The 27,883-nt window shown below is 32.9% G+C and overlaps 1 protein-coding gene across 1 annotated transcript in view; it reads left to right on the top strand.

Annotated features, from left to right (window-relative positions):
* The first annotated feature begins 460 nt into the window (after positions 1-460).
* Positions 461-27,883, top strand: part of LOC123667423 — a 46,912-nt gene continuing 19,489 nt past the window's right edge. The window contains exons 1-11 of the mRNA XM_045601325.1: positions 461-506; positions 2,353-2,485; positions 5,999-6,112; positions 7,183-7,268; positions 12,629-12,742; positions 16,262-16,383; positions 16,927-16,984; positions 23,691-23,842; positions 25,084-25,228; positions 26,544-26,674; positions 27,605-27,758. Of these exons, the coding sequence (XP_045457281.1) occupies positions 461-506; positions 2,353-2,485; positions 5,999-6,112; positions 7,183-7,268; positions 12,629-12,742; positions 16,262-16,383; positions 16,927-16,984; positions 23,691-23,842; positions 25,084-25,228; positions 26,544-26,674; positions 27,605-27,758 (1,255 nt within the window). The remainder of the gene's footprint in view (positions 507-2,352; positions 2,486-5,998; positions 6,113-7,182; positions 7,269-12,628; positions 12,743-16,261; positions 16,384-16,926; positions 16,985-23,690; positions 23,843-25,083; positions 25,229-26,543; positions 26,675-27,604; positions 27,759-27,883) is intronic.

Here is a 27,883-nt window from a genome sequence, read left to right as displayed (position 1 = left end):
TTGATCGTTACCAACACGCATCTTCCTGTGCGATGACCACAAAAAAGGTTACAAGCAAAGTTTACTACTACAGAAAAAAAAAATTACATCAATTTCTTTTGAGTTTCTACACAATATAAGTGTTATGTATTTTAATAAGTACTACAACGCTTGGTCCAAAACACCCAATTCATTAGTTTAAACTAATAAAATCCCCCACGAAACCTCTTTATTCCTTCAAGAAGTTTAAACCACAATAGTGGGCAATTCCAAGGGAACCGAACCCTCAAAATGACCTCAATACAATAGAAATCCATCCAAAGGCGATTTTTCACGCCTGCGCACAATAGTCCTTCAAAAAAATCACGCGTAAATATTACCGAGATTTTTATTACCACTTGAGAAATGTGTGGTCGGTATGAATACCTTTTCAAAGTTCTACTTTTAAAAAAAATATAGGTAACAAATCAGGGACTATACAATGAGCGCTGTTGTATTTAAAGAGTACTTCTTAACCGACGTTAAAAGTAAATAAATTTTTAACGTAATTTATTTGTATGTTTATGGCGAATTGTGTTTTATTCAATAAACAAACACAGCCCCGCGTTTATATTTATACTTATTTAGTCCAAGGTGATGCAAGTGTATTGTTCTTTTTTCATAAAAATAAAAATAAAAATAATTGAAAATAACGCTTTCAAACAGTAATTAATTAATTTCATAAATAACTGGACTGGTTTTTTTTTTGCAAATAAGTCCTAAATCTATAAATTGAATGTAAAGCACTTAGATAGATTAAGGAAAACGATAAAGGGCTTGAAGATTCTATTATTTTGTGATTTATAGCAACATTTGTGAATCGAATGAAATAAAAATATTTTATTTTACGAATAAGGCTGGTTTATAATAAGTCTAGCTGTAAGATATAAGAGGTTCATATTTTTTTTTAATATGAACATTTATAGTAAAAACTAAATATACTTATTAGCTGCCTGTAACCCGAGATTTGCTGTGGTTACGGCAGTAAAGAATATAACCACCCCCTTGGGTGTCGTAAGAGGCGACTAAGGAATAACACAGTTCCACTACCACCTTGGAACTTAAAAAGCCGACCGATGGCGGGATAACCATCCAACTACTGGCTTTAAAATACACAGGCCGTAGACAGATGGGCAGCAATGTCTTCGTTGTGACAAAGCCAGCCCAGCGGTCACTAGCTCGCTACCCTGCGTGTTGATTATGGGCAACACACTTGAGTTCACGCCATTTTTGGCACAAACTTGTGAATGCCTGCGTCCAGCAGTGGACTGCGATAGGATGTAGTGAGTGAACCCAAGATACCGACTGTCATTATGTCGCCTCTCACAAATAAACGACTGTTTCAGAATATATTTTTTTTATTCAATAGTAATTTTTCGTCTATAAATTTTTCAAATTAACATTGATCAAATAAAACTTTCTGTTATTTCAACATACACGACGGTTAAAATAAATAATTTACATTGATTACACATTTCAAATGAGATCTATTTTCGTCATGTGATTCTCAAACCAACTTCTTTAATTATAAAATCAAAATCCAAATTGATTTTCAAAACGCGGAAGTAACTGTCTTCTTACGACGCCTAAGCTCTTAAACAGATTTTAATGTAAATACACATTAATATTATACAGAAGAGATTTGTTTGTAACAAAAAATATTTTAGTACTTTTTTAACGGTCTTCATTAGACACACATTAGAAAGCCATAACTGTTGACATAAGATTTTTAATCATGGTTTCTATTAATTTCGAAATATTGATTACACTTGATTTATTTAGATTACTCGTTTCATATTTTCATTTTTGTAACTTCGGTGTATAAAGATAATAAACAAAAGTATCGTTGATGTATCCTTTTTTTTAAATTCGTTAAAATGGATACAATGTAAGAGGCCATAAATTACGTCACACACAAAATTTATGACCTTTATGAATTATTTTTGGACCCCTCCCCCGTCCTTGTCACAGGTGATCACATTTGTTAGCCCCCCCCCCCCCCCCCCCCTATACAGTATGACGGCACATATTTCGCAATATTACACCTATAAATTGTTATTTATTAAATCAAAACATCAGTTTCGACGTTATTTTTATTTCTTTTTAACATTAACCAATTATATATTATATTTTGAAATGTGCTATCAAAATTTTGTACCCTACCCTCTGAATGTGTAACGTAATTTATGAATGGCCTCTAACTAACTAATTATCTTTCGCTGTAAATTTTTATTATTGGATACGCAAATGTTCGCGCAATAAGTTTTACTTTTATTGATATTTAGAAAATTTCTTTTTGCAAAAATCCTAATGTTTTTGTTATTTTTGTTACAGCTACAATAGAATCGTTTCACTCTGGCGTGGGCGGCACGGTAGAGTTGCCCTGTGACGTCACACCCGCCCTCCCAAACGACAGCATGGGCCTCGTCATCTGGTACAAGCAAGGACATGAAACACCAATATACACGTAAGGAATTAACTTGTAATTCTTTTTATTAATAATTATTTTAGTTCAATAACTACTAGTCCGTTGGCGCAGTTTGTAGTGGCCTTACTTCTGCTCTGCGGGTTGTATGTTCGATTCCCGCCTGAGTCTTAATGTAATATTCCTATTTATATAATTATATATATATATCGTTTTCATGTATATTTATCAAAAATATCTTTGACCATAGCAGTAAGCTGTTACCTAAAACACGAGTATTAAGTTTCTTACTATAGGAAAAGATGACCATACGGTCGTGTAAGTTATAATATTATTTATTTATCTTTACTCTGACAAAAAAGCTTCATCAATATTCAAAATATTACGTACATAAATTCTAAAAGAAAAATGCTCAGTTATTAACGAGCTATTTAGGTAGTATTTTGAACAGGGTTACCCTACCTTGATATAAAATACTTACCTACATGTTTTAGAAGCTGCAGTAACAAATAAATAGCTCAAAATTGTTTACAAAAAAAAAAAAACGCTAAGTCCGTTGTGGTAGGTACCAAAGATTTCGCAATAGCAGAATCTACTTAAGGCTTAAAATTTACTGTATAAGCGACATTCGAGAATTTTCGATAATACTAACATTATTTAAAACCGGATATTTACCATGTTTTTTATTTATTTAGCGTAGCTCGATATCTCGACATTATCTACGAATATCTAGTTTAACACGGGATCGAGTGTCGAGTGTACGTAAAACGAGGGAAACTAGTAGGGGTGAAAGTGACAATAGTAGTACCAGTGTTTACGCAGCAAACTTACGAGAAAGGAGGTAGTCCGGTATGGACACTTCTGTTGCCGTCAATATCTACCCGCAAACTTCAATCACGTGAACAAGACGTTCGTGGATAACAACGAAATATCGAGCTCTGTAAAATAAAAATAAAAAACATGGTAAATATTCCGTTTTATTTAAAACATTACTAATATAAATAACCATCTTAATTTAAAATATAATAATTAAAATAATATTCTCGACAGCCCTGATCTAGAATAAACACTATAATTCTCTCACCGCATCAAATATAAAATAGATGAATATTTACAAGTCACACAGAATCCTCAAATCACGGGTGCCTTTAAAGGCTCGATTAATACATTAACCGCTGACATTGAGTGACGTCTCGAGCGAGCTGATCAAAGAACGGCACCGCGTTGAGCTTAGAACACACTGACGTACTTGTAAAGAGTCGTTTTATCTATACAAATAAATAAAATTGGAGTGTCTGTTTATAATATTAAAAATAACCGCTGTTTACTAAATAAATGCACATGGATGTATGCACGGTACATATACAAAAATAACATTTTTTACAATTTTTGTCTGTTTGTCTGTCTGTCTGTTTGTTTGTTACGGCTAATCTTTGAATGGCATGACTGATTTTGATGAAACTTTCACAGGCAAATAGCTGATGTAATAAGCAGGGATATTCCGGTATGGGTTATTTACCTTTATAAAACGGTACTTATCGAATCAAAATAACGGTAAGAGAATCATTCGGTAACCGAATCATATCGGTAATACAGTATCGAAATAAACCGGTAGTAGGCATAACGTTCGCGTCTTAAGTTTAAGCGGGCAATTCCCGTTCTTGTAGCTGCGCTGCGCTAGCTCGGATTGCGGTCCGAACGTACACCATATCTCTATCTCATTCGCTCCTTACTTCGGTTTTACTTAAAACTTATTTATTTGTGATAGACGACAGGCCCCGGGCGTGGCGCGAGCAAGTTTTCATCTCTTTTTCGCGTTAATGTTTACATTGCATATAACGAATAATTCAAAACAAAAAACTTAATTACTTTCATAGTTAAAGAAGCCAGTCTTATGAAAAACCAAGCATTATCAATAAAAGCAAAGGAACATTACAGATTCTTCATTTCAAACGATGGCTCACAGATTTTGTCACCCTCTGTTACTTCTCCGAATCATTTAAAACCGAAATACATAACGTTATATTTCGGTATTACAGTTTAATCGGTAACCGTTTTATTACGGTTTTGGAACCGAAATAAAACGGTAACCTTTTCAATCGGTAACCGATTCATACGGTAACCGTTTCAAACGGTTACCTTTATGAATCGGTTTGGCGAACCCTGGTAATAAGGAGTAACTTAAGCTACTTTTATTTTTGTTTTTTTTTTTTTTTTTATTAATTTTATAACTGCGAACTGAACAATAACTGCTTTGTTAAATTCCATGCGAATGAAGTCGCGGGCACAGCTAGTCTACACTAATATTATTATAAGTTGAAGAGTTTGTTAGATTATTGAAAAATGCTTTTAGTGCTGGATAGTCCATTTACCGAAGAAGGCTATATAGGCTATATAATATTTTAGTCCGTTTTTTCTTAAATTGATGTGGGTAAAAATGCGGGCTACGATTAGAATATATATACTAACTGTCTCTTGCAACTTTGTTCACGAATAAATTTCAATATCTCAGGCTCTAAGCAAAAAAAAATGCACAAGTTTTTAAATTAACTAAATCAAAAGAACTAAGAAAATCGCCTTTTTTATTTAGTAATTTCCTTAATCTGTGGATAAACATACATATAGACAGACAGGTAAAAGTTCTAGAAATAACATTTTTAACTTCTTTTGGCCTTTCGTATATTTTTCTAAAAGCTGCTCGGACAGACTTCGTTCCGTCAGAAGTTATTAATAGTAAAAAAAAAATGTTTTTTTTTAAGTTTTTTTTTCATTTTTTTTTTTTTTTTTTAGTATTAAAACCTAGCGTGGGCTTCAAGGATCATACAAAAAAAAATTAGCCGAATTGGTCGAGCCCTTCTCGAGCTATGCGCTTAGCAACATTCATTTTTATTTATATAGATGGGCGTGTAACTTAATCGTTTTCAAATATATTCAGCAAATACTGGTTAAAATTAACGATCAATATTGTAAATTAAAACGTTTGATATAAATAAAATATCAAATTCGGATAAGAATTTATTAAAGTTAGTTCTGTAATTAAAATCAAAATATTGGTTATGAAATATGATTATATTATACAATATTTTTAATAGCGATTGAAATAGCAATAATTCCCCATCAAGTCGTTGGAAATAATTTCGACAGTAACTCGTTGGAACCTACCACATGACTTTCTCATTAACTGTAAAAACAATTTCCCCTTTTCCATGATACGGCTGCTAAATTTCAAAACACAGCAAGTGACAAAAATCAAATAATTGGAATATATCAATCGAATCATGCTCACACAACTCGATTAGAACGAAAAATGCTAAAATATCGATTTCGAAAATTTTTTCCCTTACCGTATTTTGAAATTGGGCAGCCGTAAAGGTACTTATACTTCCACACTTCATTCGTCCGTTGCCCAAAGTTTACTTGGAAGTGACCGCGGTGTTGGCAACAAGACCGTCTACTGCGACTGATTCAATTTGAACGTTTCAAGATCTACTGTCATATTTGTGTTCAAATTTTTAGCTGTTCAAATGTTTAAAATAGATAAATACCTTTACCCAGATACGACAAACGGGAGGGAGTGACGTCACACTGGTCGGATCCATCAACGCTCTCCACACGCGCCACCTTCCGCACCAACACTGAGCCAGCTGTGTTACTGCTCACCAAACTAAGGTAACTATACCATTAAAACTGGAATCCATCCTCATTATATTTTATAAATTCTATTAAGATTGAAAGCCTATTTCGAGGTTTTGTAGTGGAATGGTGACCAAATAAACTGGTGAAACCACGTAAATCAATTACGGTATTACACAATGGGTCCTACAAGAATAAAAAAGTGTGCTTTAGATCACACGACTGAAGTAAAACTTATTTAGCAATAGGCCTGCACTCTGTCTTAGATATACGAAACGTAACTGGCTATATGGGAAAGAGAGAAAGAAAACGTATGCTTACACCCCTCTCTCTTGCTCCGTTCGCCTCGCCCGATCATATTTTTCGTAACACTTTCGTCACGCATTCACCAGCTCATGACATTCAATCAGTTGCTAATTCCTCAATTAAAACTAATAAAATGATAATTATTTATGCCAGTCCCGTAAATTCTGTTCTAAGTTCATATTAACAAATCAGCAACTACCTAATATACGTGTAATACTTCCTTAAATTAGAAACAAAAATCTCATTTCACAACTCTCATATTTCAAAATAAAACACAATATATATATAGAACTCTTAATAAGAACGTAAATAAATATTTGAAATCGAGCGTTGACTTTGTGCACACCGCCTTTTATAATAAGCTTCTCCATACAAAAGAAAAAAAAAAAGCGTCTGAAGATGTGGGAAGTAGGCCACGACATATGATACCTCGGGTTTGAATTTCGAACGCCTTTTTATCGTTACGAGATGACAAAGTTAAGTAAGAGTCGTTTTATCGAAATTGGTAACGTTTAAAATAACGGTTGTAACAGCTTCTGCGCAATCATGCGTTGGTACTTTTATTTTTTTATTTTCGGGCGAAAATTTTTAATTTCCGTGCAAAAATGTTGAGTACGGAATACTATAATTAGCACTCACTGTCCAATTATTGTATCGTGTAATATTATGTAGAATTGTAGACATGTAAAAACAACAAAAAAAGTAAAAAAATATAAAGTTTGTTCATTATGTTTATTTTTTGTTCGATTTGATATAAAAACTAAATTTACGTCTAATATAATATGTATATTTTGTTACAGAGCTGAAGATAGTGGCCAGTATCGATGCAGAGTGGATTTCATACGGTCGCCTACTAAAAACACAAGACTTAATCTCACTGTACTTAGTAAGTACCTTTAATAATTATGTATCGTACAGAAGAGGTAAGTAGGCTTGCCAGAGCTTTTGGGGGGTAAGGGGTTAGGGTGGCGAAACGCTTGCGATGCTTCTGGTGTCGCAGGCCTCTATAGGCTACGGTAACCGCTTACCATAATGTACGCGTACGGTACGCTTGTTTGCCACGTTACTGGTCTAAAAAATATCTATATATTATGTATGTAACCTTATAAGGATCTGCGTATTGATTTTACCGCAGTAATAGCTGTCTGACCGTATCTAACAAGAAGGTCGAAGGTAAGGGTAGTAAAAATAACGATTATTTTTATGAACTATCGATGTTATAAACTTCATACGTATGTTACGACCACTGCACATAAATAAGTTGTCACTTTTTTGACAGATTTAGATCTTAGATCTCATAGGGATAATTGTAAAATAATAATCTAGTTTAATAAAAAATATTAAAATCCTTTTGTTTTTAAACTTATATTTTTTTTGTTAATTGACTGTTTAATCTATTAATAAAATATTTTTTTTCTTTATTTGTAGAAATGTTGAATAAGAAAATATTTTGGTTAATACAATTTCTTTACGAGCTGAATAATAATATTAAGTAATCTTACTTTAATTTCTATTAATCAGTCAGTGAATAATAATTGACGCCGCATTGGCACAGTCTAGTCTGGGTGATTGTGCAGTCCTTCTGGGTCTCCCCACCGTGCCTCGAAGAGCACATTAAGCCGTTGATCCCGGTTGTTATCATGTACACTTGATAGCGATTGTTACTTATAGTAGGTAATATATCCGCCAATCCGCATTGGAGCAGCGTGGTGGATTAAAGTCTGATCCTTCTCCTACATGGGAAAGGAGGCATATGCCCAGCAGTGGGATATTACAGGCTGAAGTGTAAGCGTAATTAAAATTTATTTTTGATTATGATTATAACATGTATAATTTTGATACAATTTGTCTGAAGTTTATGGCATATTGTCTCTAACGAGCGACATCAAAGGTACAATATATTAATGAAATCGTTCAGTAATGACCAATATACTCGTGCTAATAGTCGATAACAGTGGATAGACATATTTGCTTTAATAATAAACGGCCGTAATGACCCACATTACTTATGAAATAACATTTTTATCGTATTTTGTATATATATACATCTATTATGGTGTAATTGTGGTAGCAGTCACTTAACACCGATGGTTAGAATTTCAATTCCTGCTCGGCGCTATTGCCTACTACCCTATGCCGTAACTAAATAATAAAATACTTATTTTTCTTTTTATATTAACTTATTAGTTTTTGGTTAGATTTGGTCTGCATTTATATCCTTATAGGTGTGTAGCGAACTATCTGCGACATTACAAACTAGAGAAAACTGACGTATCCTACATCGCGATATCAAAGTTATCAGAGCTATTGAGTATATATACAAGATCCCGATAAAAACCGTTGGGAGCGGTAACCCACCAGATTCAACTCCCGTCTGGTCAGAGGTACATCCTGTTCCTCATATCCCCAAAGGTGTGTTACAGCGTTCAGAAAACCGTCAATCACGATTGCTATCATTGATACCTGATAGCGATTGTTACTCATGGTAGGGCAATTATTCCCCCGGTAGCTGAACAAAGCGGTTAATTATGTTCCCAACTACGCAAATTAGTGAAACAGTTTCATCTTATTCCATTTAGTTAAAAGAAATACTAATTAATTTACCCCCCAAAAAACCATTCAAACATCAACCACCCCAGATGAAATTGCTACTTTGACATCGATCTCAGCGTATAGTTACCCTTTATTATCTAATTAAGTTATTTACCTGATTATAAGTCGAGTAACATGAGAGCAGATTTCATCTAATTACACACATTTCGTACAACGTAACTCAACGATTAATTAGAAGCTATTAACATAACACCGTCTTCTCATACTCTATATATCGTACATTTTGAACTTAAGTGCCCGAAGTACACGTAAGGAAATATAAAGGAACGATCAATATAATAAAGAGGGACCTGAAATACCGTACCGCGGCGGAAATTAGTTCAGTAAAGTCAGGTAGATTGAAAAGGGTAGTCTGTTGGGACATCAATGAGTGCTTCGTTATGTGGAAAATTGGGTTAACTTTTTTTTTGTAGAATCAATCATTCATTTAGATTGACGTCCATAATAGTTGTAAGAAATAGTCTTGTCTTTAAAGAAAAAATGACTTTTATGGGTCTAACTAGTTATGCTTATTATGAAATGCCGTAACTAAAAACGAATAATAATTTTTTTATTTTCATTTTCATATTACTTTAATTAAACAATAAACATTTTAAAATAAACTAAACTATAGAAAAGGTGTCTAAAAATGTTGCCATAAATACCAAAAACTAGTTAATAAGCCGAAGAAACGTTGGAAGCAGGTACTCATTTGAATATAAAAAGGCATTTACTCTTAGAGTATACATTACAGTACATTTACTACATTCGTGAATCAGACAGGCATCTGTTTTTCTTTTTTAATTTCAATAAATTGTCATTCTTTGAAGTCCTAAATACGTTATTAAAAATGTAATCATCTAGTAAGTGATACGCTGAGATCGATGTCAAAGTAGCAATTTCATCTGGGGTGGTTGATGTTTGAATGGTTTTTTGGGGGGTAAATTAATTAGTATTTCTTTTCTAAATGGAATAAGATGAATCTGTTTCACTAATTTGCGAGTCTCTCTTTCATACGGGGTTAGGAGTTGGGGACTTAATTAACCGCTTTGTTCAGCTACGGGGGAATAATTGCCCTACCATGAGTAACAATCGCTATCAGGTATCAATGATAGCAATCGTGATTGACGGTTTTCTGTACGCTGTAACACATCTTTGGGGGGATGTGAGGAACAAGATGTACCTCCGACCAGACGGGAGTTGAATCTGGTGGGCTACCGCTCCCAACGGTTGTTATCGGGATCTTGTATATATACTCAATCGCTCTGATAACTTTGATATCGCGATGTAGGATACGTCAGTTTTCTCTAGTTTGTGTGTCGCAAATAGATGTCGCTATATATATATATATATATATATATATATATATATATATATATATATATATATATATATATATATATATATATATATATATATATATACATATATATATATATATATATATATATATATGAATTTTATTCGGTCCGCCATCTATGTTCGCCGAGGCGCATACATACTGCTTCCACTCAATGCACCATCCTGAGCGAGTTGGCCGACTGATTTGACTCCCCGTTTTCAGCACAGGAATCTGATCGGAAGCCACTAATTTTAAATTCATTTAAATGTTACAAAACTTATTATAAGTTAATGTTACTAACAGATAATTAAGATATAGATTACCGTCTGAATACAGCTATTTCGATGGCTCCTAAGTATACTGAGTCAACTGACAACTTTTGACTATTTAATTTTTTTAAGATATTAATAACATTTACTTCGTTTCCTATCTACCTATGTAACAAAAAAATAAAGTTATTAGAAGTAGAGTTGACTCAGTATACTTAGGAGCCATCGATTTATTGAGACCAAATAATGCAATATATGAGATGCGATAAACATCTGTATGGCCTGTTGAAATATATATCATAAGCGGGAATCGATCTTGCAATCGTTAGCACAACTGTCAACTATGAAGTCAATTATACTTCGTTTAATAGTAACTTTATAAGTATTATTAGCCACTTAAATAAAATAAAAGTTGAATGTCATTTCTTTTGTACAAAACGTTTAAACAAAATGAGTTCTTGAAATTCAAGTGGAGTTTTTAAAGCAATTAATACCGAGTTTGATGGTTTACAGGCAATTTAATTTGACTCTCCTTTGTATTTTTTATTGCTGCAATTTGTTTTTCCTCTTTGTCAAAAGTCCAATTTACATTAAGAAGGCAGAAGTGGCGTTGATAACGTGTCTACGTAATCAAAAGCGATAGACGCAAAGAGAAAACTTAATTTTATTTAAAAGACATTTTAATTTAACGAAAACAAATTAAAGATTTTTCATTTAATATACATATATTGTTACATTTCAAAATTAGTATTAAAAAAAGCCTATGCTCTATATTAGGATCAGTTGAGAATTGGTTTGATGTAAAATCAAAATACAAATAAAATAATTACGTATATCTGAATTTCATCATTCATCATCACTTCAGTTTATTACAGTCCACTGCTGGATATAAGTCTCCACAAGTTCTCTCAACAAAAAAACAACTCATGTGTTTTGCCCATAGTCACCACGCTGGGCAGGCGGATTGGTGACCGCAGGACTGACTTTGTCGTACCGAAGCTGCCCGTCTTCGGCTTGTGTATTTCAAACCCAGCAGTTGGATGGTTATCCCGCCATCGGTCGGCTTTTTAAGTTCCAAGGTGGTAGCGTAACCGTGTTATCCTTCAGTCGCCTCTTACGACACCCACGGGAAGAGCGGGGGTGGCTATATTCTTTAGTACCGTAGTACACAGCGAAAAATATCTGAATTTATAGTATTAAAATTATTTAACGTAACCTTGTTCGAGCACTTTAAATCATAAATGACTATTACAAAAAAATCTTACGTGATGTAGTAAGTATAAAAACAAAATCAAAAACAACATTATTCAAATAGGCTCCAAGAGCACTTTCGAATCGTCATTTTACAAATTCAAACTTTAAAAATAAATTATTATATTTGTATATGTATATTTACAAGTCCGTACATGTACTTATGAGTGTCTTAGTACTGCGACTCCAATACTCCAAAAATTTATAAGTGTTTATGATAGTTTAAGCTCAAAACATACCAAAATATGCCACGAGCTCAATTTATATCAAGAATTTAACTGAGTATGAATTTAGGAAAACAAATGCATATCTATGATATCATATCAAATCGTATATTATAAATTTAGTTTACATAGAATGCCATATATATAAGGAGTAGGTAATTGAAATAGGTATACAGATTCAGAGAAATCGTTTTCCCACTTATATTATAAATCTGAAAGTTTGTGAGGATTGATGGATGGATGGATGGATGGATGGATGGATGCAGAAAATAACAAATTACTTTATCACGCAAATACTAATGACCCGAATTAAGTAAAACTCGCTACATAAATAAGAACACATAGGCTACTTTTTATTCCGACGTTTCTATGGTAACATAATCGATACGGGTAAAATCACGGGTCGTAGCTAATATCATATTAAAGCTTAGATTAGATTCTAAGTTATCTCAATCGTTACTAAATTAACTTTTGATACGGTTTTCAACGTCTTATTATTCCTTTTAATCTTATATGAAATAAGTTAATAAAACTTTATATCGTTGCTTATAGAAATATATTATTACAGTACCTCCCGAGCGCCTGCTGATCTTGGACCACGAGGGCGACGAGATCAAAGGCGGAGTGCTCGGTCCCTACGACGATGGCACTGAAGTCAACCTCACCTGCGTCGCTGTCGGAGGCGAGTCCTTTGATCTTTCATACTGATTAGTTTTAAGTGGTATTATAAATATAATGCTGTGAGTTGTCAGATTTCTTTTTACCGTATTTCTAAAAATGCTTTAAGATTTTTTTTTTTAATTTAATTTTCGCGTGACAAATATTATATAAGTAATGTGTATTTCAAAGGACCATTATGTATAATAAAGTTTGATGTCGTTAAGTTTCTGTAATTGGACAATTACAGAACAACAGAAATACAATACAAAAGAAATTAAATACATTTTTATGGTATAACCTAATTTTTTACGACTAAAATTCCTCAAAGATTAATTCTTTATCTATAAAATAGGTCTTTATTTATGAAATTGCCGTTTTTGATGAAATAAGTTAACGCACTTTATTTCTATATTTTTTATTTTTATTATTCAAAGTAATTACCCATGGAATCAATACATTTTTGCCAACGTATCGGTAACTTATTGATGCCTTTCTTGAAAAACTCAGCTGGATGGAAGTTTTAAAATAGCCAGTACGACGAAACGGCAAGTTCATAGGTTCATTAGGTTTTCATAGGTTAGGTAAGACCTAATATTAATACGTGAAGCAAAAGCTTTGCACCCCTTTTTACGAAAATTTCGCGGACGGAGGAGAATGAAATTTCACACACTTGTAGTTTATATAGAGGAGTGCAGAATGCTAATATTTTTTTAATTATGCATAAAAAATACATAAAATCAATTAAAAAAACATAACATATAATAACATGTCTTTGACACACACACATAAATACTATATTGTTTATTATTGTAGAAGTCTTTGACAACAGAACCTAAATAATGTTCAAACTTAAAATTTAAATTATTTATGGTCCAATTTCGACCACTAGGTGACCACTAGTTGTAATAATCAGCTATTTACCCTGCCATTTTCGTTTATAAAAATTAATCGAAAATGCCACACAATGAATTCATAAATGGAGGTTTTTAACAAATAAAACCTTTCCGTTAAACGGAATTTCACTTTACCTCGATCAACATCTGGCGTAATAATAATAAATCCCCAAAAACCGTGTAATTAAGAACCGAATCATGTAAAATTCGGTAAGTACAAAGCCTTCCCCTCGTTAAGGTAAAACAATCATCCATATGAATTGAACCCAAGTACCATTGTCTAACCGGCAGGACCCCGATCCGTCTTTTGTTTGAAATCACAAGCACTTTTGTTGTAACTGCTAAATCTAAAGGGTTGTTTTAACGATAATGTCGGACATAGTTGCGTGTGTGCGAATTGGCTTACTCGATGTCAACAGTTATTTGTTGCGCTCTACGGATTTCTATCGATTTAGTGACATCCTTCTAGTTAACATTTTTATAATTATTTATTAACATAATATAACGAGTACATATTTATACAAAATTTTATTTACAAAATTAACGAATTTTGTGATAATTGAGCGTATTTGCTGATTTATACATATCATGGACCGATTCATAGGATTGTTATAAGTCTTAATAATGATACTATAAATATTCTCAATTGTACACCGATCAAGAAAATGAAAAATAAAATATTCATGTGCAAAGAAAAATGTGCAAAGGCATCTTGGCTGGCTAGAGAGCGATTCTCTTCCAGACCCAACCTTTGGAAACAAACTTTTTTGTACACGAACTTAAAGTGGAGTTTTAAACATTAAATATAAAAAAATTTCTGCACCAATCTCATTAAAGCTGAAGAGTTTTGTTTCGCTGATAGCATTAATCAGGAACTACTAACTTTAATTGAAATAGTCCTGTATAGTTGGATAGATTATCTATTAAGGAAGGCTAACTCTCTATAGCATCATGCTACGTTCAATAGGAGCTGAAAGTTATAAAAAAATATTGCAAAAAATAGAAAAAATGTATGCGATTATATAGCATAATAAAGGGTAATATAAAAGTTACGCAATTTTTGTAAGTAAGTAGCAAACAATAGCTACTAATAGAACATATAAATACCGATAATGATTGTCGTCCATCAATTTTTTATCTAGAAAAATTCTTTCATTGTAAATTTTTATTTCAATAGATCGGACGGCATCAAAGAATGAAATCCTTTCAAGCCATTTTTAATATAAAGTGTCATTCCCCGAATCAACCTTTGTACTTTGCAACGATTTTCATGTCAATACTTTTGTCGACACTCAACGTTGGCACTTTTGTTTAGGTACTTTAAGAGTTCCCCTTTCATAGCTCATTTCCTGTTTCCTTTATTGTTTTAAAATTTCCCCTCTTCTCTTTAATTTAGTGTACGGGGTCTTTATAGAGATTTTTACCTATTTTCTCACGTAGTTTGTTTATTTTCGTGTGAACTTTTTTTATTGTGTCTTTATTACAATTTTTTTAAACTCAAATTAAGGTTAACTTGAAGGTATAAATTTTTGGATAAAGATTTATGCTAAATGTGTACGTTTAATATAATTTTGGTTTTGACTGGCTTCAAAAAAGGAAGAGGTTCTCAATTCGACTACATTCCTTTATGTGTGACATTTACTGCACACCTTTATAGTCACTGGGTGTAGCGATTTATATTGTTCTTTTAATATTTGAAAGCAGATGCTTGTCGTGTGGTCAAATTTAAATTTATAATAATAATAATAATAATAAGCTGATGATGATGATTTCAAATAAACATTTATTACAAAAATTTACTTATGCAAAGGGTGTAATTACACAAAAAAAATATTGAGTTTGAGTTCAGACTAATCATTCTATATGGATTATAAGTATAATCTGTGTTAAGGATGGAAAGGAATTTAAGCGAGATTTGATGAGTACTTTTTGAGTTATTCCTATTAATGCAACTCTAATTGACAATTTTTTCGACTATCTACGTGATGTTATCATTTTATCACTTGTCTATGTAAATTGAAATCAGTTTTTGTTTTAAACAAATACAACCTATGTATACGAAAATGAATATCTCCAACATGTATGTACACGCATAACTTCCGAATGACTATACCATGTTGGATAATTCTTTTTAGGGTTCCGTACCTCAAAAGGAAAAACGGAACTCTTATAGGATGACTTTGTTGTCCGTATGTCTGTCACCTTTAAATGACTGACCCTTTTAATCAGGAACGCGTGGAAATCAAGTTGTAATTCATATCAAATACTCAGGTCTACTGCCCTTTGAAGCTGTGAAAAAATCAAATTTTTAAATCAACGCAATCAAAAGATACAGCCTTTTATAATGTGTGTGTAAATTTTTGACATTCGTAAGGGAATCAAAACCTATAGGGTACTTCCCGTGAACTCGGAATCTTGAAATTTGGTACGAAGCAACATCTTATAGCACAGGAAATTACGAAAAGCATACATTTTTAGTTATAACATATAATAAAAAATATTTTTTATAATTTTGTTTGTACGGAAACCCTCAGTGCAAGAGTCCGACACGCACTGGACGGTTTTTTCTTATATTCGTTGTTGTCAATTCTAGGTTTATTTAAAAATTTAAGTAGATTTAATAAGTTTAAACATTATTTGCTATATAGGTCGGCCAGCAGCCCGAGTGTCTTGGTGGAAATCGCATGCTCTGCTCGCCAACTCGGAAGCGCGGGCGACGGTCTCCTTCACGCTACAACGCACAGACTATTCATCTGAAATTACTTGCCAGGTAAATATTTTAATTAAGACAAAAAGTTACAAAAGCTATGATCTTATTTCATCGATTGCTGGTAAATCTGTCTAGTTCATGACAGTATCGAATAGATAAAATTTATGAAATACTTTTGTTTTTAGTCATTCAATTATCTGTGAATCCAAAAGTTACAATTTATTAGTTAATAAACAATAAGATGTGGAATTTGAGAAACGCATCAGTAACTTATCAGCGATAAACTTATTATCACCCATCGGTGAACTTAAAATTATTTTTACGTTATACAAATATAATGATAAGCCCTTAGATTATGTTTTGCGTTATACAAACTTAGTGGGTATGAATATATATTTTTTAAATTTTTATTATTAAAAGAATAGTAAACCACATGTTTTAATTTAATCACAAATAAAAACTTCAAATATAAGTACATATAAATACAAAAAATAAAGTAGTAAAAAAAAACATCGAATATAAACATACCCTCAGTTTATTTAGTATAAAACTATTTTCTTTTTGTTTGAAATACTAAAATATTTTTTATTTTTATTTCAAAAGGCTGTTACGGATCCCTCAATAGCGCCTCTCTCTGAAACACTGACTATTGACGTCAACCGTAAGTTTTTTTTTATACTATTTAAATATGGCCTTTTCTAACATAAATTCTATTCATGTTTTATTTCAAAAGGAAATATAATGCATAGAAATTGTATACGTTATACGTACCGTAATTTATATAATTATGATAATTGTGATTAAAACAGTAATGTGAATTTTTTTATTACTATTTTTATTCAGTACCGATTTTGATGGCTTAAAAAGCTTTATGTTGCATTTATGTTAACGATGGACTATATATAAAATAGGTTAATCAATAAACTAAGAGTACATTTTTCGGTTGCTCTAGTTGCACACAGACAGACAGACAGATATTTTGTTTTATTGAAATTAAACTTCTTGTTGCACACTTGGCTTGGGGAATAAGTTGGTGAATGCGTGACGAGAGCGTTACGAAAACTGTGATCGGGTGAGGCGAACGGAAATTGAGAGGGAGATATAAGTTAGTGAAGATAGAAAGAGCGAGAGTTACGTTTCGTATATTACCGTGGGTACTAAAGAAGTTTTACCTCAGTCATGTGGTCTAAAGTACACTCGTTTTTATCTTATTTTTATTGCTTCTGGGTTTATAAAAATGTAATAAAACTTAGAATTTAGCAATACACTTACGACGAGGATAGACTTGTCCATTTTAAATATCTGTTTTATAAGTATGTCTATGTTTATAGTTAATGATAACACTTAGACAACAGAAATAGTAATAATATTGGGGTATTATTACTATTTCTGTGACTTAGACCGCGGGGTAGCAGTGCTGAGAAATTTTTAAAAAATGTAACGCTTCGTCCTATTGTCTCCACTATTGACAAGAGTGCTGATGCTTTCTTTGGCCAGATAATCGGCAAAGCGATTCAACGGGGAAATGCTGCCAGCTTTTTTGGCAACATTCCACGCGGACATGATTTATACTGCAAATATTTGTAAATATTTAGGCCATAAGTTGTGAGTTGTGAATATGTATATTATTGTAAACTCTCGAAAATAATTAGTAAATTTAATTATATAGTTATAAACAGGTTCAAAGACACGAAAAATGAAACCATTCATTCAAGGCGGACGGACAAATTAATGAAAGCAGGAAAAATCGCACAGTTGATCTAGTTACAAATAACTGCCATTTCCGAAGTACATTGACCTTACTTAAGTTTATTTAACCAAAACGTATTTATCAAATTCCATCAAAATACATATACGAATTTGTAAGTCCCCTCGCAATAATATGATCTGAGCTTATCAATCATACTGATCGATGTTTATGACTACTATAAAATATATCCGTCCTTCTCTAACTCATGAATATATAGCTCTATCTCTATCGTTCTAACTTATGTCAATATCTTAGTCGGAAGCCGTATCGGCAATAAATCGGTTTTCATATCTTATGTAGTTTTAAGTCACTATTTACACAACATTTTCGGTAGGTATATTTAATAATATATTTGCAGTGTAAAATTAATAAAATTTAGTAAATGTAGTGATAGTCAAGAAACATGCACATTACAAACATAAGCACAAGATAAACATGTGATTGGCATAAACAAACATTGTCTTTAGCGATGTTCAAACTCACGACCTTAAGAGCAACAGACCATTGCTTTGACTACCTAACTTCTATTATTATTCTTATTATTTAATAACAAACAAATAATTAATATTCGAAAACATTGCTTAGAGAAACTATCTGAAAAGAATCTGAATACTCGTATGTACACTGCTGTAGATGCCGTGGTCTCGACTTCTTCTCCTAGAATTTATATTGAAAAAAATATCCCTTCCTAGTCTGTATTTTTATGCTTTTGTCTTGGATAGCATGTCAAAGCCGTCGTTTCCAATATTGTTTTTGTCATCAAAACACTAAATAAATACTATATGAGAATCGTTGTTTGTGGTAAAGATATACTGTTGCACTGGCGGTCGCCATACAGGTGTTTGGGCGTTTGTGTTTGTGTATTGTGTGTGTTTCTGGTACTCGACCGGCCCGGCCTTTAATTAAATCTATACATTAATACGCGAAGCAAAAACCTTTTACCCCTTTTTACGAAAATTGCGCAGACGGAGGAGTATGAAATTTCGCACACTTATAGTTTATATGGTAAAGGAATGCAGAATGCTAATATATTTTTAAAATTATACATAAAATATAGATTAAATTAATATAAAAAAAAAAAAAAAAATTACACACTACCATGTATTTGACACACACATGCATATTTATACTCTTGTTGATTGTCAGTCTGTAGTCAAATTGATTTTTTTTTTTTAAAAGTTTCTTTATTTTCATAATTGTTTTGTTTTCTTTAATTTAAATTTTTAATTATGGTCGAATTTCGACCATTTACAACCAAATTTAGTTAGGTTGTTAACAGTTACAGTTATAACCCCATCACAAGGATTTAAAGAGCAAAAATCCTCATTACCTCACTAGTTACTTTAAGCTTATAAACCGTATCGCTAAATACAACTAAACCGCTTTTAAGTGACTTCTAAATATTCCCTTAATGGTTCTGTTAGAAATTAAATAAGTTAATAAATTCGTCCTTCCGACAGATCTCCCGCGGTCGACCCAATCCGTTTGTTTCGACGAGATGTTGATCTCGGTGGCTTAATTGACAGCTTGATAAAGTTGTGCGCAGATTTCAAAAGGCCGTTTTATATTATGTTGAAGTATAGTCGAGAAAGTTATTTATATCCTTAGTATATATTTTGCGATTCTTGTGTGGTATTCTAGATAATATCTAATGAATAGGCACATGCAAAAAAAATTATGGCAATTTGTACAAGATTGTCGTTGGAGATTAGTGATTTCCGTGTATCGGGATTTATAGCAAAACTCGACTAGGGCTATCTTCAGTAGCGCCTACTGCGATAAGATGAATTCATGGATTTGTATCTTTACATAGTATAAAACAAAGTCGCTTCCCGCTGTCTGTATGCTTCGAGCTTAAAACTACGCAATGGATTTTGATGGCGGTTTCTTTAGTAATTAGAGTGATTCCAAAGGAAGATTTATTTGTATGCATAATATAGTAGAGGAACACTGATAGTTTTAGAGGTTTCTAATGTCGTAAATAAACACATTTTTTGCGTTTACGTGACTATGGGCAAAACACAAGTTCACGCCATTTTTGGCGCGCACTCGTGGAAGCCTATGTCCAGCAGTGGACTGTATTAGACTGAAATGATTGTTGCGTTTATTTACAGTTGCGTTGGTTCTAATTACAGTATCTTCAACGAGTTTACTAAGAACTCAGAATTTTAATACTCTTAATCAAATCTTGTTTAGGAAACATTAACCACATTCAGACAGGTTAAGATTTAATAGCGGGAAGTCTGTTCCATTCAAATACCACAGGTGTGTTATTTCCTCAATTTAATACATACTTAACAATGTTGGTATAGTTAATATTACTAATGGTCATCAGTGTTCGAAATTCGACCATGATTAAAAATTTAAATTAAAAAAAAAAAAAAAAAAACAAGAAATAATTAAAATAAAGAACCTTTTTTAAATTTTGAAATTCGACTGCAAAGTTTAACAATAAACATAGGATTATATACATATGCGTGTCTATCAGATACATGTTAGTGTGTGTAATATTTTTTAATACATTATTTAAAAAAAAATAGTATTCTATACTCCTTCTCTATATAAACTAGGTATAAGTGTACTAAAATTGCATACTCCTCCGTCCGCGCAATTTTCGTAAAAAGGGGTAAAAAGTTTTTGCTTCGCGTATTAATAAATAGAAGATAACGTTTTCATTAGTTGTTTCTTTAGTATGTAATTATACTCCTTGAAGTGTAATGTAATAAGAACTACACTTTGATACTACTATAACTGAAAGTCTATTATAGAAGATAACGTTTTCATTAGTTGTTTCTTTAGTATGTAATTATACTCCTTGAAGTGTAATGTAATAAGAACTACACTTTGATACTACTATAACTGAAAGTCTATTATAGAAGATAACGTTTTCATTAGTTGTTTCTTTAGTATGTAATTATACTCCTTGAAGTGTAATGTAATAAGAACTACACTTTGACACTACTACAACTGAAAGTCTATTAGTATTCAGTTTTGGTCTGGTCTTGCAATGGTAAAATATTCTCGTGTAAGGAAGGGTTCAGACTATTTTTCAAAATAAAATCTTGGGCAAGTTACGTTTATAGTTTAAAATAGTGTATTTTTCTTTAAATTGACGCTTGTTACCTCTCATCTCATCTAAAACCTCGCTTCAGCCTGTAATATCCCACTGCTGGCCATAGGCCTCTTTTCCCATGTAGAAAAAGTATAAGAGCTTAATCCGCCACGCTGCTCGAGTAACAATCGCTATCAGTTGTACGTGATAACAACCGGAACGGACGGCTTAACGTGCTCTCCGAGGCACGGTGGGGAGACCCACAAGGACTGCACAAACACCCAGACAATGGTAAATATCTGTATATATACAAATGTTTATCATGTGCGGGGATCGCACCTACAATCTCCAACGCAACAGCCACAGACCTCTGCTGTGACCGTTGCGCCTATTTCCATCTAAAACATTAACAAAAAAAAAAATAGTAAATTTAAATAAATAAACGGCTTACCAAAAGGATATATACCGTTAATGGTCTGGTAACGCGCAATACAGAAGCACAAACGGCCAGACTATAACAAACATCTGTACGATCAATACAAATATTTCTCATTTGCGGGGATTGTGCTGGTGACTGATACCGTGGCTACGTTATTGTATAGCTAATGAATTCGTATAGAGCATGACGTACAAATTTTACCAACCTATACGAATCCTAAGGGACCGGATCTCGATCTAAAGTGATACCGAACCTGGATCAAATCGAGATCAAAATGCAAATTCGGATCGGTCCTAAATATTACTGTAATAATGCTGAAGTCACGACTCGGCAATTAATATTATTATTATTTTTTATAATCACGTTATTAGTTATACTGTAAACTGCAAACAACCATCGCCATTTTGTTCTTATTGTGTATTTAAAATAAGAATAACGTCGCTTTAGTACGAGGACCAGTATTTTTTTATACAACGTGAAAGGTGAAAGAAAACAATAGGTCGCTTCTCGTATTATATTTTTTAAGGCACAATTTTATTCACTAATGGAAGAACTATTTACAAATTACGAAATGTTTTATTAAAAAGTAAAATAGTCCTCGGCCAATTTAACACATTTTCTTTTTGTTATTATACTAAGGTATAATTTTCGTTGTAGTATTTAGATAGTGGATACAAGTGTTTGTAAAATTGGACGTAAAGATTAATTTATTTATTTAATGCATAAAAAAACTTATATCTAACATTACGGGGAACCCAATGCGTTAGCTAAGTTGATTACAAAAGCATTAGATAAGATGGAATACATCAACATTCGAAAAGATAGAACATAACGTGATTCTTTTTGGTTGAAATAAATATTGTTCCAAATTTAAATAATAATTTAATTGTGTTACTATTGTGACTGATGAAACTTGACTCTTATTTTTTTAAATAAAATGCTGCTATTTTTGGTAACATATCCAAAAATATAATATACAACTCGAATTTCACCGTTGAAAATATTGTAACAAGAAATAGAATAACTTTCATTCACTTAAATATACTATTTCAATATCAAACCCCTAGCAGGAAACTTTTTGAATTTTATTCATGAATAACCAATAAATAAAAATAACAAAAGGAAATGAAGGCAGCGACTTCTGTTCCCTTAATAAGGAACACGAGTACCTAAATATATTAATGGATGGTTTGTTCTGATAAATGCTTGTGTAAATACAATAGAACTTTTTTATCCCAATGTTATATCAAACGTAAGAAACGAGGCGTATTTATGATCCCAGAAATTATATCGGAATATTATTTCAAGTTACGTTTTATATAAAACCATATGAAAATAGATATGATATCCTGCTTTGCTTAGGTAGTAAAGTATAAATATCAAAATCTGAGAAAATGGTTTGTAATAGCAAAATGTTACAAAAATAGTCAAATACAGTGTAAGCGACGCAATATTATCTGTGACCCATGTACAATATAATCTGTAATGTGTTACAAATATGTATGTTGGTAATATTATAAATAATAGTGTAAGGTATTTTATAAGTCGTTGTGGTAGTCGTCCAGTAACCGTCGCTGCGATCGGCGCGTTTTAATTAAGTCCTTTGTAAAGCTTCCATCTATCCTCAATAAATATATCCTCACCACAAGTGTTTTATATCCGTCCAAGATCGACCTTCTACATACAGTTTATCTTTTACCTAAGCACGGCAATTATCTGAGTTTAAATCTACAATATTAGGGCGTCAACTACAACAGATCTAAAAACCGGGATAGCTAAACCTTCATCATTTCATAAAAGCTGAAAATATATTGGCGCATGCTTCCAACACCGGTAGAAAAAGTGCCCTAATATGAAGTTAAACTCTTAGTGGCTGCGGCAGATACTATCAAAGGCGTAAAAAATTGCTTCGCGCTCGCACCCACGGTCCATCTAAATATTTGTCTAGCCCTAGGTACTAGGTATTTTACTTTTAGGTATTTCTTATCAGGTCCTAGGCATTAATCTTTTAGCTTCTGCAAAATGACGAAGACCGACCCTCACTGTCATTATAAGCCAGAATTCCGAATTTCATTTAGGAAAATTCCCTACACGTCAATACTAATTATGGAAGATTTTGTCCTCAGTTCGCCCCTTATGGGTGCGGTTGTTAGGGGGTAAACGACCCCTGGTAGCGGGGAGGCGCGCAGAGCTGGTGTGTCAATCTGTAGGAGCGCGACCTTCGCCAAACATTTCTTGGTGGAAGGGCGGTACGAAACTTACGTCAGTCAGAGAAACTGTGAGTATCTTTAGTTTTAAATTATTTTAAATATTTTTTATAGCTACATTATTTGATGATTGTTGGTCTGAAAATAGTTTTAAGTAATTCTAACTTAAGTTTTTTTTTTCGGATTTCAAAAGATAGCTGTTTAACAAAAATGTATAAATGAATAATGAAATATCGTATAAAATACACCCACGGTCGTCTGTTCCTACGGTAAGCAACTTAATGATTGTGTTATCGGTAACAGTCGACTGGTATAGCTACATATTTTTTTTCGTAAAAACATATAAATAATACTCATGAATAAATACACACATCACGCCCAAACTCGACGCGGGCATCGAACCCACAAATCCCAGAGCAGAAAGCGGGAATTAATTGTATTTAATATAATAATAATAATAATAATAATATGTTGTATCTAATATAGTATACGAAGATATACAAATAATATTTGTATGACTTTATAACTATTGATTACTAAGGAATATTTTCGATAAGGAAAACAAAAGCAAGAATCAGATTCCCATCATTATACGTGATTATTCAATATCTGTTATTAACCGACTTCCAACAAAGAGAAGTTCTTTATGTTACCTCAGAACTTTTGACTGGGTTTTTAAATCAAAGGTGTTGCTTGTCATGTAGTCTCATTTAAATTTAATAGATGTCATTATTACTTTTTGAGTAATCTTTGATATCGCGTATTTTTTCGTCTCCATACGTTGTATTATTGTCGATGTAATTGAACTCGGTTTCTTTTCGTTTGCTATCAAACAAAGTTATTTTTATAACAATCGACTCGTAAGGAAGACAAATAAAGGACACGAGGAAAAATACAAATGTGACATAATTACGTAACATTTCCGATAGTATTGTAGCTTTACCGTAATTGTCTTCTTTATTTTTATAGATATTGACATTATTATCAATCGTAGTTACGATTATTAAGTAACCTTACAATAACTGTTGTTTATGTTAGAAATCAATAACTGTTATTATTTTACGATTATTACATGAAAGGATTTTTAAAGAAGGGCTCTTTTTACGTCGTAACGTCAACGTTGTCGCCTCTCTCGTCAAAAAACTACTTGAGAAAGATCTAATCTGCGGAAAAAATGTTTATAGTTGTATACAACACTAGGGTTTTTAAATATTTTATTTTTTTCTTGTAATATAAGTAAGACTGTTGCTAAACACGAACCTTTTTCTCGTAAGAATCGATAAAAATAATGTTAACATTTGTTTATGTTTAGACGTCTTCTGATGGTAACGTCACGAGTAGCACATTGAGCTTTGAGCCGACCATTGAGGATGCTGGACGAGTACTCTCCTGTAGAGCTACACAGCCAGCTTTACCACGCGCTGTAAGAGAAGACGGCTTTAAGCTTGAAATACAACGTAAGTTAACCGTTTACTTTTTGCCATTTAGAGTTATAGTTAGTAAAATAAAAAGTGTCTGCACAACAGTGGCCACAAAAAGGAACAATAAGGAAAGGCCTCAAAAAGGAACGCAGGTTGCTCTACGATTTTTCCATTATCATTGAACAATTGATGAATTTCAAACGTAAATATTCTTGAAAAGGATGTTCTTACTTCATTTTGTCACTTCTAATTCTTTACGTATTCGTATATCTGTAAAAGAGATGACGCTTAGAATTTGGCGATAGATATTTATAAAACGAAATTGCAATGTTGAACGAAATGTCTTTAGTAATAACGCCGAGTCAAACATCGTGAAGAATACTTTGACATCAATAGCTCTTCTTTTACTTTGGTAACAAAAAACTTGGTAAAACTGCTACATCACTTATTTATTCCTTCGGAAATTTTGTGCAAAAAGTTTTCCCTAAGTTGCAGCTTAATAATTAGCAGTTAATGATTAAATAAATCTTCTTAACCGACTTCCAAAAAAGGAGGAGGTTCTCAATTCGACTGTATTTTTTTTATGTATGTTACATCAGAACTTTTGACCGGGTAGACCGATTTCGACAAATTTTGTTTTAATCGAAAGGTGGTGTGTGCCAATTGGTCCCATTTAAATTTATTTGAGATCTAACAATTACTTTTCGAGTTATATCTAATAATGTGTTTTTACTTGACGCTTTTTTCGTCGACCTACGTTGTATTATACCGCATAACTTTCTACTGGATGTACCGATTTTGATAATTCTTTTTTTGTTGTAAAGGAGATATCCCTAGTTTGGTACCGTGATAAGGAAACCAGGAGGAAATCGAGGGAAACTCTCGAAAATTCGTAATAACTTTTTACTGGGTGTACCGATTTTGATAATTTTTAATTTAATCGAAAGCTGATGTTTATCATGTGATCACATATAAATTTTATCGAGATCTGGTAACTACTTTTTGAGTAATCTTTGATAACGCGTAGTTGCTTGACTATTTTTTCGTCGATCTACGTTGTATATTACTTGTCGATGTAATTGAAGTCGGTTTTTTTTTCGTTTGCGAGCAAACACAATTATTAATATATAAAATTCTCGTGTCATGGTGTTAAACATTGAACTCCTCCGAAACGACTCGACCGATTTTAATAAAATTTTGTGGGCATATCGGGTAGGTCTGAGAATCGGCCAACATCTATTTTTCATACCCCTAAGTTATAAGGGAGGGGGATTAAGCGGGTTAATAACATATATGGCAAAGAAACGTTTGCGGGGTCAGCTAGTAATTTATAAAGGTCTGGTTGTTTTAGATTTGCCAGTGGTGAAATTAGACCTTGGTGCGAATTTGGACGCTTCAAAAGTGATAGAAGGAACAGACGTGTATCTTGACTGTATGGTACGCGCCAACCCCTGGCACACACACGTGTATTTCACACACAATGTAAGTTATTTTAAATGCCCAATTTACGATATTAACGCTTTTGATAGACTGCAAACACAATTAATCCCATTTATCCCTGATTATCGCATTATCATTTAATTTATTAATTTTGTGATTCGAGTGAGAGAATTGTTAAAATTTATTGAATGTCACTGCATATTTAATGACTTTAAATAATTATAATAAAATGATGTGTAATAATCATTATATTAATTTTGATGACGCATTGGCGCAGTGGTCACAATACTGGCTGTTGTTTTTGTTGTTAGTGGAGGACTAATTACTGTTTATAAAAATAAATAAAAATAACAACTTAATGTATTAGATAACAGCTAGTTGATATAGATACATGTATATTATATGTTATGTATAAATAACACATATATAAATAAAATTGTATAAATTACAAACCGGTTTAGGGTTAATCGAACCACACAGCCTCTGGAGCAGAAAGCAGAAAAATAGCTATATTATTGTTTTTTATTTCTTATATAACTAGGTCGATAAACATGCGTACGGCTCAACAGATGGTAAGAGATTACTGTAGCCTATAGACACATGCAACACCAGAAGCATCGCAAGCGCGTTGCCGACCCAATCCCCAATCCCCGCCAGGAGCTCTGGTCACCTTACTCACCAACAAGAACACAATACTGCTTGAAAACAGTATTATTTAGCTGTGATCTTCTGTAAGGTCGAGGTACTTTCCCAGTCGGGCTGCTCCATATTTTGAGCAGGAGATTTCCTGCTGTGCCTTACCTCAGTTGAAGCTTATATAGCACGGGTCTGCAACGCTAGAAGCATCACAAGCGCGTTGCCAATCTTACCGCCGACTTTTCCAAGGGCTCTCTACCTTACTCACCAAAGGAACACAACATTTCTTGAAAGCAGTATTATTTATTGATTCAAATTGTATTTTTATGTGATCAGGGTGCGACGGTACGCGGTGGCAATGGTGTGGTTGTCGCAAATCAAAGCCTTGTCTTACAGCACGTATCGCGTCGAGCTGCGGGAGCGTATGTATGCGTTGCTCGTAATGCACTGGGGGAGGGGTACAGCGAGCCACTCATGTTGGACGTTAAATGTAAGTATGTTGTGAAGTAAGTTTAACCGTCACCACTTTGTGGTTTTGCTATCTATATTAATATTACAAAGCTGACGAGCTTGTTTGTTTTTTTTTGTTCGAACAATCCGGAACCGATAGTCTAT

The sequence above is a fragment of the Melitaea cinxia genome, chromosome 28 (genome assembly GCF_905220565.1).
Source record: "Melitaea cinxia chromosome 28, ilMelCinx1.1, whole genome shotgun sequence".
NCBI lineage: Eukaryota > Metazoa > Arthropoda > Insecta > Lepidoptera > Nymphalidae > Melitaea > Melitaea cinxia.
Note: the sequence above shows the minus strand (reverse complement) of the source record. Positions and strands in the feature narration are given on the sequence as shown.